Source organism: Muntiacus reevesi, chromosome 7 (genome assembly GCF_963930625.1).
Source record: "Muntiacus reevesi chromosome 7, mMunRee1.1, whole genome shotgun sequence".
Classification (NCBI taxonomy): Eukaryota; Metazoa; Chordata; class Mammalia; order Artiodactyla; family Cervidae; genus Muntiacus; species Muntiacus reevesi.
The window spans coordinates 1,441,547-1,461,187 of record NC_089255.1 but is presented as its reverse complement, the minus strand read 5'-3'; the positions used below and the strand labels follow the sequence as shown (position 1 = coordinate 1,461,187).

The 19,641-nt window shown below is 43.9% G+C and overlaps 1 protein-coding gene across 6 annotated transcripts in view; it reads right to left on the bottom strand.

The window, feature by feature from the left end:
* The window catches only part of MCC (MCC regulator of WNT signaling pathway), a 478,958-nt gene that overhangs the window by 96,574 nt on the left and 362,743 nt on the right, over positions 1 to 19,641 (bottom strand). For all 6 annotated transcript variants that reach the window (XM_065940908.1, XM_065940914.1, XM_065940909.1 and 3 more), the window contains one exon: positions 8,296 to 8,438. In XM_065940908.1, the coding sequence (XP_065796980.1) occupies positions 8,296 to 8,438 (143 nt within the window). The remainder of the gene's footprint in view (positions 1 to 8,295; positions 8,439 to 19,641) is intronic.

The following is a 19,641-nucleotide window of genomic DNA, read 5'->3' as shown; positions in this document are numbered from 1 at the left end:
AGGCAGAAAAGTCACAGAATGGCAGACTGGCAGGGATCCTGGTGATCACCTGAGCCAGGATCAATACCTTTGTTTTATAGATAAGACCACTGACACTCCTAGAGGCTAAGCGACTTGCCTAAGATTATCCAACCAGTTAGCAACACAGCCTAATGCCTAAATTTATTACAAACAGAACAATAATATGATGACCTAAGGAAAAGATTTTTTTAAATTAATTAATCAATTTATTTATTTATTTTTTGGAGGATAATTACTTTAAACTATTGTATTGGTTTTTCCGTACATTGACATGAATCCGCCACAGGTGTACATGTGTTCCCCATCCTGAACCCCCTGGAAAAGACTTTTTTTAAAGATTCTTTCTCATTGTTAGCTAGGGGTGAAATGATCTAATTGGAAAAAGTCAATGAAAGTTTAACTCTTACCATGCTTTCCAGACCTCAAGCTGAAGTCCTGTGGAGTCCTCAGCATTTGATAAAAATGTTACTTCAGAAGTGATCCCTGTACCTATCTTATTTTGGGGTGCACATTCATGCCTCGTCACTGGACTGGAGTGACTGGTGAACAAGACCCAGAAGGACATGCCCATGTCAGTCAGCTGTGGCCAGCCCACTCAGCCTACCTGACACTTTGTGGTTTTTCTTTTGGAACACACTTGGTCTCTGCATTTAAAGGCAGAATTGCCCTGAAACAGCCATCATTTCTTTAAAGAACAAAGATGTTTTAGATACAAGGTATTCTTTTCAGTTCTCTAAAAGGATCTACAGCAGTGAATAAATGATGAGTAAATACCTACTTTCCCATACAGCACAGAGGAAGTTCAGACTCAGCTAGGAAACTTATGGTGAATAACTGAACAAATGGGACTCTGAAATGCTCTCTTATGTATATGATAATTCATCCTTGTCACCCATGAGTACCAGTTTTAAACAGGATCTGATAAAGGATCCGTATTCAAAAACTTCAAATAGTGAACAAGGGTAGAATGTATACCATATAAGAAAATAGGGAGAGAGAAAAACCTACCTTATCTTTCTAGGTTTTATTTTTATTTCATCATATTTTATTCTTTAGGCCACAAGCTAATCAGAACAACAAGTTTTGCCTGGAGACGAAGAGGTTTTGGTTACACTGTGTTTGAGATGCAGCCACGTGAAGAGAGACACAGGCCAAACCACACAGGCCGAAGCGCGGTCCTGAAGACCAGGAGCAAGGCCAGGCACACAGGGCGGGCACGAGGTCTCAGAGGCCGGACAGCGTGAGAGCAGAGAGGCCCTGGATGCCTGCTCAGTCACCAAATGAGGGGCACTGTGCAGACAAAGCAGCAGAGGGCTAAACGCCAATGTGGGAGTGATACAAAGAGGCGGGGCCAGCGCTTTAGGGGTGCAGCCACTGGCGGGAAGTATGGGGGAGAACCCAGGGTAAGGGCCAGAGCTGAGGGTGGTGTTAGGGGAGGAGGAGGAGGTCCAGGACCTACAGGGCCAGGGAGGTTCGAGAAGGGAAGGTGCACCAGCAGGGAAGCAGGATTTAGGGCTAAACGCTGTAGAAAAGGGCCAGTAACAAGAAAAAGGTCACCGAATTGTTAAGAAATCACTGGTGATTTTCAAAAAAGTCTCTTAGCTTATGCTGCTATAACAAAGTACCATAGACAAGCTTAAATGACAGAAATCTATTTTTTCATAGTTTCAGACTTCAGTTGGTAGTCCAAAATCGAGATGCCAGCATGGCTGGTTCCCAGTGGGGGCTCTCTTCCTTGCGTGCAGATGGCTGCCTTCCCCCTGCACCCTCACATGGCAGGCCAAGAGCAGGAGGGCAAGCAAGTTCTCTGGGCTCACTAATCCTATCATGTGACCCCCGACTTCGTGACCTGACTCAACTAAATCCCACCTCCAAACACTATCACATCGAGGGTTTCATCACACGAACTGGAGTGGGGGTGTGTGTGGCACAATTCAGTTCATAGCAAAAGGAATTTTGGCAAACCACGGGTCAGAAGCCAGACAGCTGTGGGCTAACAAGCAAACGGGAAATGAAGCAGAAATCATGGACTACTCAGAGTTGGCAGTGAAAGACTGATGTTATAAGAGCAGCTTTTGGGACAAGAAAATAATCTCCTTGGGAAACAATCTGCTTAGACATCTTTTTTTTTTTCCCCTCCCCCAGAGGCAAAGTGAGCTACTGACATATTTTTCTATTTTACCCATCTCTTTATATAATCCCAACTCAGATGAGCATTAAAACAAAGCCACTCAGAACATACAGTTGAGTGAAAAAGCACCTATTCCAAAACAGTGTGTGCTATATGATCCAATTTGTTTAAGATATTCATGAGTAAAGATTTTTAGAAGGCCATAAATACCAACTGTTTATTCCAAGCAGATGAGATTTAGGATGCATTAGGCAGGGTTCAGTTAGGAAAACATACACTTTTGGATGTTCAAGCAGGATTTAATTTAGGTAGTTTTGTGCTTACAGAACTATTGGAAGGACCAGAGAAGAGAAGGGAGGGTGGAGGGCACCTGGCACTGTCAGCCTTGCATCAGAGCTGCGATGGGGAGACTGCTGCTGCCCCACTCCTGCCCACCGCTCAGGCTCAGGCGGGTCAGCGCAGAACCTCCATGCTCACCAAAGCCTGTATGTCAGCGGCCACCGCGATGGCCCCACCTTCTCTCTGCCTGCCAGAGTTAAGGGAGTTTGGGAGGCAGTGCCCAGGGCCAGTCTTCTTTGATTTGGGGGGGGACTAGAGAGAAGGCGTGGGAATGGAACCAGGCACCGGCCACCTGCACTGTAACCGACTGTCTTGGGCTCCTTGACAACCAAACGCATCCTCTTACACATATACATTTCCAAGTGGCTATAACAATACCGTCAAGCTTCTGCAACTATCCCTAGTTCGACCGTGTTAATAAACGTACTCCCCTTCTTATCAAAATGGGAGACCCAAAGTCCCATTTATAGCCATTGCTGGGTGAGCTTTCCTCTTCTAGTTTAACAGCAAATTCACCTAGGAATCATGTAGCCTAACTATTAAATGCTATCTGTTACCAATACCAACTCACCTTATATAATGGGAGAAAACAAGAAAGGAAAAAGGAAACTGCATCTATACATAAACAAGCAAGAAATTATGCAGTCGAGTCATCCTTTTTGCAACTATTTATGAAATTATAATAACTTTTGTCTTCCATTAGGAAATTCCTATTCCCTCGGTGTTTGGTGGTTAGAGCTCTTAACCTAGTGCAGTAATTAGAAATGTTTATTCCTGAGGGGTCTGGCCCTAGGTGGACTGACCTGTAGTGTGACCCTCTAATTGACTAACTTGTATCACTGGACAACATCCAGGAGGGATGCCAGGGAATCCCATGAGTTCCAGACACAGTCCTGCCGCCTCATGGTAGAGCTACAGTCCAGGTGCCCCTGGAGAGTTGGGATCCCGCTAGTACAGTAACTCCCTTCACTGCCCGCTGGTTCAGTGACATGAGATGCCCCAAGGCCAAGTGGCAGCAGTGGAATCCCTGCTGTTTGCCACTACAGTGTTCCCTTGGAATGGAGCTTCTAAAACCAGCAGAGCTCAAAGTCACCAAGAGGGGAAGCAACAACTTTTAAAGTGGGCTTTTAGGTGTAAGAATGAGAGGAGCCACTTGTATTTCCACTTCTTGGTTCCTGAAGCCAGAAAAACAGGACCATGTACTGTTGCTAGTTGGGAGCATTTACCACACGTATGGGGGTTTTAAAAATGTTACCACGCGGGTGGGGTACAATGGTAGACTGGGTCCACTATGAGATTTATTCATGATGCCACTTGTCACCTGATCCACCATGGACTGAATTATGTGTTACTGTCCGTTGTTCCTACCAGCCCAATTCTATGTTGCAGTGCTAACCTTCAAAGTCATGGTATCTGGAGATGGGACCTTTGAGATATAATTAGATCGGATGGGATCCCTCATGATGGGACTTGTACCCTTATGAAATAACAGAGCTTGCCTTTTCCCTCTCTCCCTGCCATGTGAGGACACAGTGAGAAGGAAGCCTTCAGGGGGACAGGAAGACAGCATTCAGTGAAGAAATGAATCGGTTGGCACTTTGACTTTGGACTTTCCAGATTCCAGAACTGTGGCAAGTAAATTCCTATTGTTTAAGCCACCAGTCTTCAGTAGTTTGTTACAGCAGGCTCAGCTGACTAATGTATCTTCATCAATCTTCATCCAGACTGGGAGACTACAGGTATTTTTGGATCCCAGGGGCTAACATCTGCTCAGAGCCAATAATTAGCCCAGAATGTGGGTATCTCTTTTTCCTACTGTACAGTCTCCCCTGTAAAATGGGTAGAAAGAAGACTGACTGTATCCACTTGTGACAGGATTGTAAACGTCTTCATTTAAAGAGTTCTGGGTCTGTGAAGGAGGCCTGGTAAGGGGACTGGATAAGAGGTCATATATGACAGTGGGAGGTCAAGTCCTTGTTCACCAGACATCAGAGATTTTTTGATTACAAAGATCAAGTAAAACTTTAGTATGCTGCCCATTTATATCAAAGCTAAAGACTCCATGATCAATTCTATATTATTAAAAATCTCTATGGGTCAAATAATTTTGATTACTACTGTAGCCCTGTTGACAAGTACACTAGCCATGCCCACACTGACTCCAGTAGTGAAGTGGCATAAAAAATTCCATTTTAATGACATTATTCCTGATCCCCATGGCCTCTGGACTATGTTACACTAGGAAGTTCTGGCATTTCAACATTATCTAATGTAATCCTCCAATGAATCTAGTTTTATTTAGTCAAACTGCTAAAGCTAACATACTAAATCCAGAATCTCTAATAGAAACAGTGATATCAATAACTCATCATCAATCCAATACTATATTCTTATTTCCCTGGTCTAGGACACTTAGGTCCTAATCCTACACATATTCTTCTCAAGTTCCTGTGACTATAAATGAACACAATCTTACCTGTATCTTCCAACGTTGGATTTTCTGTTTATCCCCCTGGGGCATAATTGAATTTAGCTACTTTTGGGCCTAAAGATAAAGAAGAATGGAGTAGCAGTGAGGTATGACTATATCTGGTACCCTCTACCTGGGTTCAGCCTGCTATAGAGGCTCCAAGCAAAGAAGGACTAACTTGATCAGACAGGGAGGGAGACTGCTTCTGCAGGAGGGGAAACTCAGTGAAGTTTGCAGGCTCTAGGGATCTTGATTTATTTGAATCTATCCAATGTCTCCATTCAAATTCTCACCATTCCATCTTTTCCTATCAGTGCTTAATCTTTAACCTAAGAGATCTGATGTGGCTCTGAATTCAACTTACATGGGAATTCATCGACCTGCAGTGTCTGATTCTTGACTACATTAGCTCTGAGGCTATACAAGGTGGGAAAGTCTCCCAGGGCAGTCACAGAAGTTCTCTGATTGTGACTGGAGATAAATATTCTAAACTATGAAACTGTTACATCTTTTCTCTTACGCAATTCAGTATGGCTTCCACGTGGATACATCATAAACCATTCCCTAATTAATGATTTTTCAGCTCTTCCAATAAATTCCTAACTCAGGCCTAGACTGAAGTGACAAGAAAGTCTCAAAGGCACCAGGATCGTACCAGATTAGCATGACAATTCTCTACACCCTGGATACACCAGAGAGTCCAAGGCGTTGGGCACCTCTGCACTGGGTCGACTATAGCATCTCTGGAGCTGAGTGGTGGTGGTTAGGGAGGTGCCTTAGCCACTAGAGCTCAGAGGACAACAAGAGCCTTGTCTTACTGGCCCACGTGTCTGCTCATCTTCCAGCCATGCAGGGAGTCCCCTCCTCAAGGAGGACTAGCTCATTTACATAATGAAAACTGGCAGAATTTAATGCGACATCTGTACAGATGCAATCTTCCTTTAAATAAAAGGGTATTTTAATACGAAACAGTTTGGCCATCAAATTCAATCTAAACATTGTGAAATTGAGTTTTCCAGGTGACATGTGATGCATTTTTTTTCACAACTCACTAAGCTCATTTGCCTTCATCTTCTCAAGATTTTAAAAAAGCAACATGCTTTTAATGGAAATTATGAATTTGCCAATGTACTCCGTCAGCCTCCTTTAAGTCTGCTATAATCATTTCTTTGGGCTGAAATTCTCTGTTCTTCTAACCTACAATCACTGAAGACCAGGATACAATTTAAAGGCCTTGAGGTTCTAAACTGGAATATGAGATGTACTGTGGGGCTCCAATTAACAGCAAATTTTTCCACAACTTTGCCCTGAAACAGAGGCCCCCCAGTACCCTCCTCAAGCAGCTCCATCGTTACTGTGACTCTCAGAGCTGGGACAAAACACTTCCAAAGTGTCTTCTGACCCAGGACTTAGAGGCAGAGTTTAAAGAAGCTGCCTTTAAAACTGCCTTCATCGTGGCCTGTAAAAACAGAGAACAAAGCACTCCTCTCCATAAAAGCAGATGCCAACCATTTGTTTCCCTCAGGTTATTCTCTGAGCATGGGCAGGAAGATGGAAGTCCTTATCCTTGTCTCAGTAAGTCACCTGAAACAAACCCTTCTCAAAAACGGGCAGACACAGCAACTAAGTGCTTTGTGCAGGAGACTTTGGGGCCAACTGATTGATGAGCAAGTAAGGCAGAAACCCAACCATCACTTTTATGAAAGAAAACTGAACAAAGGCAGAGATGTCTACCTCTCCCCTTTGCTAAGCATAACTTAGAAGTAGTTGCTTAACATTTTTAAGCCCCAGGGTTTTCACCAATCAAGTGATGGATCGAATCTTGCCCCGTCCCTCAGGAGTTTGTATGACGCTATGCCAACATCGGCAAGTCAACTGAGCTCAAAAAAATTTTAGATTATCTAGAAGCATACGCTATTTTCTTGGGCTTCAGAATCATTGCACTGCAGATGATGACAGCAGCCATGAAATTAAAAGATTTGCTCCTTGGAAAAAGATTTGCTCCTAGGACAAACCTAGACAGTGTATTAAAAACAGAGATATCACTTTGCTGACAAAGGTCCATATTGTCAAAGCGATGGTGTTTCTAATAGTCACGTACAGATGTTGAGAGCTGGACCATAAAGAGGGCTGAGCACCAAAGAATTGATACTTTCAAACTGTGGTGCTGGAGAAGACTCTTGAGAGTCCTTTGGACAGCCGGAGATCAAACCAGTCAATCCTAAAAGAAATTAATCCTGAATATAAATTAAGCATCAACTGAAGCTGATGCTTAAGCTGAAGCTCTAATACTTCGGCCACCTGATGTGAAGAGCCAACTTACTGAAAAAGACTGCTAATGGGGAAGACTGAGGGCAGGAAGAGAAGGGGGCGACAGAGGACGAGATGGTTCGAAGGTATCACTGAATCACAAAGTTAGAACAAAATCCAGGAGAAAGTGAAGGACAGGGAAGCCTGGCATGCTGCAGTCCACGGGGTCGCAAAGAGTTGGATACGACCCACTCCAGTACTCTTGCCTGGAAAATCCCATGGATGGAGGAGCCTGGTAGGCTGCAGTCCATGGGGTCGCTAAGAATCGGACACGACTGAGTGACTTCACTTTCATGCATTGGAGAAGGAAATGGCAACCCATTCCAGTGTTCTTGCCTGGAGAATCCCAGGGACGGGGGAGTCTGGTGGGCTGCTATCTATGGGGTCGCACAGAGTCAGACACGACTGAAGTGACTTAGCAGCAGCAGCAGCAGTGACTGAACAACAATAAAAATGCATATGTAATAGTTAATTAAAATCAACATTCATAAATCTCTCAAAATCCCCAAGGGAGATAGAGTGGGTTGCATTTAGAACCTGTTAATAAAGCATCTCACTCAACTTCTTCTTATCAGTCAACTGAACATTACAACTCCTACCCTGTCTACCTTTCAGGATTACCATGAGGATCAAAGTCAAAATGGAATAATGGAGGAGAAAGCACACAGTTGACAGAGTAGAGACAAAATACTTATCAACTGTAAAAATATTAGTTATAAATAAAACACTGTTGTAACTCATAGAAAGAGTGAAAGTCGCTCAGTCATGTCCAACTCCTTGTGACCCCATGGACTATACAGTCCATGGAACTCTCCAGGCCAGAATACTGGAGTGGATAGTCTTTCCCTTCTCCAGGGGAATCTTCCCAACCCAGGAGTTGAACCCAGGTCTCCCTCATTGCAGGCACATTCTTGACCAGCTGAGCCACAAGGGAAGCCCATAATTCACAGGGGTGACTTCAAGTGTAAAACACAGGTTACCACCCAGAGGGGTAGAGAGAGAGCCGTGACTTGGAGCCAACTACCTGATGGTGGTGCCTTGCAAACGATCTATCTTCTTATTGAGCTCAGCGATGATACTGTGCAGTTCTGTGATGCGTTCCTCATACCGAAGCGTGGTTCGCTCCTGGACGTCCTCATGCTCTCTCATGAGATGGGACTGCTCACACTGGGATCAAGAGAACAAGACAGAAGTGCCAATGAATTGACATACCTATAGCAAGAGAGTCTAAGTCTTACGGCCTCAAACCATCACAACCTCGACATAGGGTATGCCCCAAATAAACATATATCTGCTTCAACATATACCTGTCGAAGACACATCAACAGCTGAACTTCACAAAATCCCTGATGGCCACTCAAGTCTCTACTTTTTTAGTTCTACATTTCCAGGTGACTCTAGTGGTAAAGAATCCATTTGCCAATGCAGGAGAGAAGAGATGTAGGTTCAATTCCTGCATTAGGAAGATCCCCTAGGAGAGGAAATGGCAACCCATGCCAGTATTCTTGCTTGGAAAACCCCAAGGACAGAGGAGCCTCATGAGCTACGGTCCAGGGGGTCGCAGGGAGTCGGACACGAGTGAGTGAGCACAGCACACAGCTCTCATCCGCTCGTTGGGTAAAGGTCCCTCTGCCGCTGTCCACAGAATCTGTGGCACATTCACATCTTCTCTTCTCTCCAGCTGCAAGGCAGGCAGAAGCTGCACTCAACATGCCAGCAAATTTGGAAAACTCAGCAGTGGCCACAGCACTGGAAAAGGTCAGTTTTCATTCCAATCCCAAAGAAGGGCAATGCCAAAGAATGTTCAAACTACCGCACAATTGTACTCATCTCACACACTAGCAAAGTAATGCTCAAAATTCTCCAAGTCAGGCTTCAACAATACGTGAACCATGAACTTCCAGATGTTCAAGCTGGTTTTAGAAAAGGCAGAGGAACCAGAGATCAAATTGCTAATGTCCGTTCGATCATAGAAAAAGCAAGAGAATTCCAGAAAAAACATCTACTTGTGCTTTATTGACTACACCAAAGCCTCTAACTGTGTGTAGATCACAAGAAACTTTGGAAAATTCTTCAAGAGGTGGAATTCCCAGACCACCTTACCTGCCTCCTGAGAATTCTGTATGCAGGTCAAGAAGCAACAGTTAGAACTGGACATCGAACAACAGACTGGTTCCAAATTGGGAAAGGAGTACGTCAAGGCTGTATATTGTCACCCTGCTTATTTGACTTATATGCAGAGTACATCATGAGAAATGCTGGGGTGGATGAAGCACAAGGTGGAATCAAGATTGCTGGGAGAAATATTAATAACCTCAGATAATCAGATAACACCACCCTTATGGCAGAAAGTGAAGAGGAACTAAAGAGCTTCTTGATGAAACTGAGAGAGGAGAGTGAAAAAGTTGGCTTAAAACTCAATATTAAAAAAACGAAGATCATGGCATCCTGTCCCATCACTTCATGGCAAATAGATGGGGAAACAATGGAACCAGTGACAGACTTTATTTTTGTGGGCTCCAACATCACTGCAGATGGTGGCTGCAGCCATGAAATTGAAAGACGCTTGCTCCTTGGAAGAAAAGTTATGACCAACCTAGACAGCATATTAAAAAGCAGAGACATTACTTTGCCAACAAAGTTCCATCTAGTCAAAGCTATGGTTTTTCCAGTAGTCATGTATGGATATGAGAGCTGGACTATAAAGAAAGCTGAGCGCTGAAGAATTGATGCTTTTAAACTATGGTGTTGGAGAAGACTCTTGAGAGCCCCTTGGACTGCAAGGAGATCAAACCAGTCCATCCTAAAGGAAATCAGTCCTGAATATTCATTGCAAGGACTGATGCTGAAGCTGAAAGTCCAATACTTTGGCCACCTGATGTGAAGAACTGACTCATTGGAAAAGACCCTGATGCTGGGAAAGATTGAAGGCAGGAGAAGGGGACGACAGAGGATGAGATTGTTGGATGGGATCACCAACTTGATGGACATGAGTTTGAGCAAGCTCTGGGAGCTGGTGATGGACAGGGAAGTCTGGTGTGCTGCAATCCATGAGGTTGCAAAGAAACAGACACAACTGAGCAACTGAACTGAACCTTCTTTTCGGAATCTGAATCCTGAGTGAACGGATTGAAGGTCGCATGTGGTCAATTCACTTGACTGAGGGTCCTGGGGAGACTGTGCGTCCGTTCCCGCTCCCTCTATTCCAGAGCTTTCTTGCCACGTTCTGTACTGCTGCTCAGTTTTTCTGTTACCAATTCACTCCTTTTTGCTGTAGTTTGGTAGGATACGCGTCAGCCACTTTCAATCCTAGATTCTATGACGCCATTTCTTATCTGGCTGGCTATTTGCAGACAGTGCCTTCCAGTATCCTTTCTTACCAGACTATAAACTCCGGGAAGTCAGGGGCTGGGTGTTGTCATGACTTAGCCCTCGCACCTGGCACACAGCCTGGCTCGCTGTGGGTGACCTAGGAGGGCGATGGGATGAATAAATCACTGTGTATCAGGAAGCCAAGGAGCTTCCCTTGCTCAGCAGTTGATGGATTAAGCAGCAGCAGATGCTATAAAAACGTTTTTGCATCTCAAGTTTAAATCCTAAAGAACCTGTTCATCTCTTTCACTTGTCTCCTTCCTCCTCAAACCCCCATCAGTCACTGTGCATTTAATCTCATTTACATGACAATAAAACACTAGCCAGTGACAGAACAAGGAGTCCCACTTCTGAACAAGGAGCCCCTGTCTACTGCATTCAGCCCTGATTAATTTCCTGCTCAGCAGAGGAATTTTAATTTCATTTTCGGTAAGGTTTTCGTAATGCCAAGAGCCACATGTACTTGCCAGTTTTGCACTTTCAGGGCTGGTGGCAGGAGGGCAAGTGTAAGACTTCTTACCTTCTACCTGCAATGTCCTCTGCTCTCCATAAATCTGCCAGGCTCCCAAAGGGTGTAACCCAGAAGCTACTGGGCGGGAACACAAAGCCTTTAGAAGCAGACAGGATGCTACAAAAGTCCAAATCAATATTGAAACAGAAGTACTCAGCAAAGTATGATAAACACGTTGGGAGAAACCATGGCAGGGGTCACCCCTATGAACAACAGCGTGATCACAATCACACTATGTAGTAACTTCCTGGGTGCCACTCAGTGCTCCAGAAATAAGGCTGGAGGCAACAAGGTTGAGGAACCTGCACTGCGGGCATTAGGGAGAAGGTGACTTTCAGAGAAATGGCGATGTGAACTTCTGTTCTCAATGACAACCCGAAACGTCTGATAACGTCTGCTCAAGGTCCAACACACAGGAAGTAAGTGGACTCCAGAGGCCAGGAGGAAGGACGAGTGAAAATCCCATTTCTATGGATGTTTTCCTAAACACAGCTGAGCCCTGAGAGTCGTAAGAATACTCTCTCCATGAAGTTAGGCCTCTCCATCCGTCATCCATGACCCATCACACTTTAAGAGGGACGACGGAGGTCCAAAGACATGACAGTGTCTCACAGACCGTAACTGTCAGTGAATGAAAAAGGTTCTCCTTTCTCTGGAACATACTAAAAGCAGAACACCATGCCTCTCTATTTCTGAAGAATATCTATGAGATTGTGACTCGTCTTTATTCCCATTTTCAAATTGTGTCTGTGAGTGTGTGTGCACACATGTACATGCCTGCACTGGCATGTGTGTAGTATGTATATATGGGTATGTATCTGACGCTCTCATGAAGGTCACTAGTTCCCCATCTGACAATAATTATGACATAATGACTGGTCTGACCTAGAACTCATCGATGCCATGACTCACACTTTGCCATCTTGCCCTGCTCTGGGGTTTTCCACATTCAGTTCTCTAGGGCTGTAAGCTACTGTGAAATGCTTCCCCTTACAAACTCCACGAGCTCTCAACTCTCTGTTCAATTCCCCACTTATTCCTCCTCTTTCAGTCTCTACAGGTCAACAGGCCACCACCACTACCACCAAAATGGACATGAAACTGCAAAATCCACTTAAAACTGAAGATGTGCAAGAAAAAGGCAGAGGATCAACTGATAACCGCTAAACCCACTGTGGGTATCCCTGTTGACGGTCAGGAGCTACCTGAGAGGTGAGCTCCCAGACCAGGTCTGCCCAGTCTGTGGGGAGACCAGAGGGCTGGTGCCCAGACAAGAGCAGCTGGTGTCACACCATCTCCGCCCTCCACCCCGCATCTGACTGCAAAGTCCGCCCCGAGGGCATGAGCACAAACAAGACAGGGCAGGAAGCCCAGTGATTCAGTCAGACCAGGATGTGCAGCTTAAAGAAGAGAAGATTCCTAATGTCTATTTGCAACTCAGAGGTTTGTTTGGGAGCAGAAACAAGAACAGCATGGAGGAAAAAATTTCTCAGCTGAAGGCAAAGATATCCGGTTACACTCCTATATTTTCCCATAAGTATGTTTTTTTCAAAATGGTGGAAAGCCTCTATAATTTAATACTTCCTCAAAAATAATAGATATGTCTTGATTTTCTAAACTGTCTAAGACATCATGCTGGGTGCCACAGGGAGCATCACCGTGACGTCTGCCTTGAAGTAGAGTGTGGTCACAGCTTCCGAGCAGATTTCTCTGCTGGTGAATAAGAAAGGGAAATAAGGGGAAAGGTGTGAGGAAGAAGCGATGGCAGGATGGTAGCCTACAGATTCTTTTCCCACTGAAACGAGAATCTGGGAAATCATCATCAAAGCTCCTAGACTCTAGATGAATGAATGACTGAGAAGACAGAGCTCATAGTTGATGTTACAGAGCAACATCCCCTTGAGGCATCTGGTCAACCCACTTCACCCATTTTGTGCATACTCGTTATGCCCAGTCCAAGATATGTGGAGGTGCTGCTCTCCAAGCTTAGTGAAAAACAAACCCTTGAGCATTTCTAAGCTGCAGTGTGGGGAAGAGTGGAGCAACTCCGACCAGGGCAATGGCACAGGGCAAAACAAGTTGTCACCTGCAGGAGCCAAAAGAGCTCAACGAAACATCCTCGTCAAACAGCTCCCATTAAGCTGCACAAGGCTAAGTCCAGGAATGGGGCACTTTTGTGCAGGAAAAGTGGAAGATGGGTGGGTGGCACCCAGGACTGACAAAGGCATTCTGTGAGCAATCAGTGCCTTCCTGCCCTGGCGACCTCCCACACAAGCAGGACTGGCCTGTTATAGCGAGGCCCAGTTCAAAATTCACACTCCATATTGTTACTGAGCCATGGCTCTCACTACCCCGAGTTTTCAAGAGTATTTTTTAAACCCAGGAGGTGATTTCGGCTTTTCTGTTTCTCAGGGACACAGGGTAGGTCAAACTGTATACTGCAACTCCATGTAAGCGTCATGTATGGGGAGGTAGCCCAGTAAAGCCTCATTTAAGAAGGTAATATGACCATGACAACCAAATAGAAAAAAGGGAATGACTCCTATTACTACTTAACGGTTATACACATTCTTAGATTTTAAGTTACAAATTTAAGTACATTACAGAAACTTCTAAAGAATGATTAAAAAGTACCCACTTTTTTATAATCCATGAACACAATCCTTTTTCAAATAATGTTCACTTCCCCCAGTATTTTCTCATGTATGTGGAGCACCGCCAGGACCATGCCGGATGTGCGTCACAGAAGCATCAGTACCCCTGTGGCAGCCGGCAGGGACGTCCACCAAGACTCTGGTTCACCTCTATCCATGCATGTGATAGAATTATACTTCTTCTCCCCCTTGAAGCTGGATAAGGCCATGTGACTTGTTCTGTCCAATGAGATATGAGTAAATATACACCTTTTTTGCCTAGAAGCCTTTTGGTACTGCTGCAGGCTTTCCCATATTCCCTTCCCCTGGCCGTGGCTGCTGACAACGCTCCAGACAGTAGGGGCTATCAGCTCGGGAGGCTGGGTGAGGACCAAACTGCAGTTTCCTGCCAGTCCCAGCAAGCTCCCAAAAAGAAGCCAAAAAATAAACCTTGGCTATTTTAAGCCACTGACAATTTGGTGTTATGTGTTATCATTGCATATCCTGATGATACAATCATTTTATAGATGAAAATGGAATAAATGCACAGGGACTGATTTATTTATTAAAACCCAGATAACAAACAACGCTCTGCAAAATCTTTTGATTCCTGAGTGTGCCATCAAGGAGCCCTTCAGAGGCTGCTGCAGCCAGTCTTCTCCCCTCTACCCTCTCCCAGCTCCTCGACCTGCGGGCACATCTCCTACCATTTACCTAAACGTGGCAGCAGAGACATCCCCCTTGGTCTCCCACCCTGAATCACCTCTTCTGGACTCCAGGAAACCTGATTATTATGCCTTACAACACCAGAGGGGAGCTAGGAAACCCACACAGCTTTCTCCTCAACCCCTGGGGATCACCAAAATAGGAAAGTAGAGACAAGGGGGTATAAAGCAGGGAATTGTAAATCCCTCCAGCTCCCACCAAGCCAGCTTTTGTTGCCAAAGTTAATCACTCAGCAACAACTCTCTGAACAGAATGCAATGGCGGCTTCTTCTAGCAAAACTTGCAAATGAGGGATTCCTTTCTCCTCCTTACTGTGCAGAAACATCTCACACAACTTCAGCTGACCAAAACAAAAAATGGTTTCAAACAACACACTGCTTTTTATTCTTCTGTTATTACAGAGAGGGACATTTGGGGGTTTCCAGCTATTTTTGACTGATCCAACAGTAGCAGAGCAAGAAAGCCCAGGCTTGACGAATCTTGTCTGCCATGCATTTCTGGAGGTCAGTATCATAAAGAACCTGGGTTTCCCCTGCAACCACAGACTTTCAGTTTGAAAGGCAAAGAAAAAAAAAAAAAAGATTGGAATTAGAGAGGATGGAATGTTGCTTTTCCTGAATTTCACCTGGTGCTTACTACATCCCCTGAGATTTTTCTCTAGATTTCCGCTCTTCTATCATGATGATGAAGCAAATTTAAAACCTATATAAATACTTGCCTCTAGCCACATAAATTCATGAAACTGTCTATATGCAAAAATGATTAACACAGGCAAGCAATATTATCACAGTTATCAAGAATAAAACCCTTTAGGCTCATTTTTGCAATCGGTACAACCCAGGGATAAAGCTGTGAGTCAGCCTTGAGACAGACTGGCCTGAGAACTTGAGCCCTTGTTGGAAAAATCCTGTGCCATGCAGTGATGCTAAGAAGCTTTATGGTTTTCTTAATGTTCTTTACTGGGTTTTATCTTACTCTGCAGAGGCCACTGATCTTTAATCATCATATTAGTCTCAGTCGTCAATCCTAAGGGTATTATAAACTCCATTCTTGAAAAATGCAAAGCTATCATTCATCTGTTACCTCTCTACCATCCTAGGAAGGGGGTTCACATCACACTGGATTGATGGCAAGCAATACCACTCAGGATATTTCTATCCTCATTCAAAGTCCTTGCCCAGGTTCTCCTGAGGGGTGGGGTGGGGAACCAGGCCAACTAAACAAAGACACTCAGGACCAATGGCGACATCACTGACAAAACACAACAGCCAGAGCAGAGGACTGAATAGTATAAACCAGTAGGGAAGGGATGGGGGGACAGAGATCCTGGCAAGGAGAAGGCATCCAACTGACCTCTGTGAGGATCTTATATGGAGAAAAAGATGGAAGAGAACACTCTCTCCGTTACATTTAATGAAAGCTACGCATGTTTTCTTCTTAAAAGCAGGCAGGAGAAAATTCAGAACACTTGCTTTCTAAAGATAGAGAGCTCAGAAATAGAAGGTGGACTCTACTAGTGACCAATTTTGAAGGGGCTCAGAAGCTTGCTTTATTATCTCCTTCTGTAGTGCTTTTTAAAAAAGGAGTTACTAAAAATAATTTTTGGCGTACTAAATGCATAGAAAATATGCTGAAAGCATCAAACCAGTACTATATATGATCTTTGGCAGTTTCCTACGGGGCTGTCCCGAAGATTCTGTTTAATGTTGGTACACATGTATGACCATCTCTGAGCACCTGTTGGATTCGGGAGGGTAGATATATTTAAATAAAATAAATATGTGCCCTATTTCCTACTCTTCTTAAGATCCACAGGGCAGCCTGGGAATCTTAAAAAACAAAACAGGATTAATGTGGCTATGTTGTTGTTTAGCTGCTCAGTCGTGTCCGACTCTTTGCGACCCCACGGACTGTAGCCTGCCATGCTCCCTGTCCATGGGGACTCTCCAGGCAAGAACACTGAAGTGGGTTGCCATTTCCTTCTCCAGGGGATCTTCCCAGCTCAGGGATCGAACGTGGGTCTCCTGCTTGGCAGGCAGATTCTTTACCACTGAGCCACCCAGGAAGCTGTGTAGTCCAGTTATGGATTCCCACAAAACCGAGAGAAAATCCTGACTTTTGGTGCCTTCTAGCTACATAATCTCAGGCAAGATACTCAAATTCCCTAAACCTCAATTTCTTCATTTGTAGACGGGAATGTTAAGGTATCTATATCTGAGATCATTTTGAGAACTCAATGAGATAAAGCATGTGGAATGCTTGCTATACCACCTGGCATGGAACAGAGCTAAATTGGGGTGATGATCACCATTGCTATAGGCTAATAGTGAGCAGCACTGTTAATCAGATCCCTCAGGAGGCTGTGATGGACAGACTAAGGTGCCCATGTGACCCCTGCATTTCCTTTGTGTGATACCATCTCACTGAGTCTGGGTGGGATGCGTGCCTGCCTTCAACTGAAACAATGTGGCAAAAGTGATGGGATGTCTCTTTCATGATTGCATTACTTTGTATAAGACTGTCTTGCCAGAAGATTTAGTCTAGGCTCCTCTCTATTGCTGGCATTGAGGGAGCAATGCCATGAATCCTATACTCACAAAGAAATTCTGCCAGTGACATGAGTGAGCTTGGAGGTGAACTCTGCCCCAGTTGAGCATTCAGAGAGTTCAGAGCATTCAGTTCTGACAACACCTTAATTGCAAAACTTTCACAAGACCCATTTAAGCCATGCCTAGGATCCTGATGCATAGGAGAGAATAAATGTGTGTTATTTTAAGTCAGTAAGTTTAGGGCAATTTGTTAGACAGCAATAAAAAACTAATACAGACACACTTTGCCTTCCCTATCATGTTGGTATTGAGTTCCTTTTATTAGCTCTTCCCTTTCCATCAATATTCTTAAAACTTAACCACATTATGACCATGTATAATGAGCCTTCTTTTATTCAACTAGTTCTAGTATCACCATTAGTAATTACTCAACGGATGATGCTTTGATTATGTCTGGTGAACACAAGCACCATTTATATTTTACATTTTAATCATAGCTCTATAATATTTAGAGCTGGTAAAACTTATGAAAGCCGCAGAAGAGACATTTACACACGGAGTTACTCTCCCACCATCTGGTAAAAAGCCTCAAGCGTGAATCACCTGCCAAGGTGTGTAACGCAGACAGCACAGCACAGACATTTCCTTGTTCTTAATTTTTCCTACATAAATCTCCTCTTTATAAAAAGCCTGGCAAGTTTGATCTTTCTTCCCCGTCTTCTTTCCTGGATCCTAGTATCTGAACAGGGAAGACATTTCCAGTGAAGGGAACACAGAGTAACTTTTAAATATATTTATTGTAAGAATGCAAGTGAGAGAGGCAACTAGTGGTGTTTTGATGTAACTATCAGGGATAAAATCAGCCATCAAAACTATTACATAGGATTGTCTTGATCATAAGTAAGCCAAAAGGAAGCTGAATCAATCTCTGATATAGCAGACAAAAAGTGTCCCATGCTTCTCTTATCATCCTCTGCCCAAGCTGCTCTGTCGTTGAGACTTAAATTTTAATAAAAACCTTCCTGGTCATCTTTTAAAATTCAAGACTGGGGTACAGTCCAGCTTTCAGTTAAAAGCACTCACAGTTTCTTTTTTCTAAAAAAAAGTTCTCACCAATAAAGACTATTAATAATGGTTGGTGTTACATCATCCTACTTTTATCTTTAATGCAACAAACAAACAACAACAACAACAAAACACCCCTTACTCAAAAGAAGAAACCTTAAGAAACAATAACAAAAAAGGGATTTTAAAGTTTTAATTCACCTGAATTCACTATTAAAAATTACAATACTGTCTTTCTGGTTTTTTCTATCACATATTTCTTACTTTAATAATCAGAAGGGAAATATTTCAAGTAAAGTTTTCACCAAAGTAAAAACTGAAAATTTCTGTCCCTGCACCACCTTCTGTGAGAAAAGAATACTGGTGGCCTTGTCTTGGCTCTGCGCCAGGCTGCTCATCTGACCTTGGGTGAGCAAGTTAACCTCTCTGGGTGGCCTGTCAAATGTGGAAGTAGACTATCTCAAGTATAAAGGGTCTTTACTCTTTACTCGGACAGTCTAAGATTATGAGACATGAGTTTTCAAAACTTGCCATAGGCCATTCTAGACTGATGACGGCCTGATTTTTAATGTCTCTGAATTCCCACACAAAAATAGAGAACCTATCCATCAAAGATAAACCTCTGAACAAGGACACAGAAGCAGGTAGGGACAAACCAACAGCATCCACAAGACCTGAATGGTGTCTGTGTGGGCAGAAGCAGAGGAGAAACAACACTGCTGAACTTGAGAACTGGAAACCCCCCCAAATAACCAGTAATTATGGGGGTGAAAGAGGACAGTAAAAAAGGTGGCTTGAAACTCAGCATTAGAAAAGCTAAGATTATGGAGTATGGTCCCATCACTTCATGGCAAACAGATGGGGGAAAAGTGGAAGCAGTGACAAGTTTTATTTTCTTGGGCTCCAAAATCACTGTGGGCAGTGACTGCAGCCACGAAATTTAAAGACCCTTGTTCCTTAGAAGATAAGCTATGACAAACCTAGACAGTGAAAAAGCAGAGACATCACTTTGCTGACAGACGTCCATATAGTCAAAGCTATGGCTTTTCCAGTAGCCATATATGGATGTGAGAGTTGGACCATAAACAAAGCTGAGCACTGAAGAATTGATGTTTTTGAATTGTGGTGCTGCAGAAGACTCTTGAGAGTCCCTTGGACTGCAAGGGGATCAAATTAGTCAATCCTGAAGTAAATCAACCCTGAATACTCATTAAGAACTGATGCTGAAGCTCCAATACTTGGGCCATCTGATGAGAGGAGCTGACTCATTGGAAAACACCCTGATGCTGGGAAAGATTGAAGACAAAAGAGAAGGGGCAACAGAATGAGATGGTTGGATGGCATCGCTGACTCAATGGACATGAATCTGAACAAACTCCAGGAGATAGTGGAGGACGCAAAGTGTGCTGCAGTCCATTGCAAAGAGTTAGACGTGACTTAGCAACTGAACAACAACAGATATACCAGAAGGTGATGGGGGGCCAGATGGGAGGGGTTTTTCCTGAGCCAAGAGG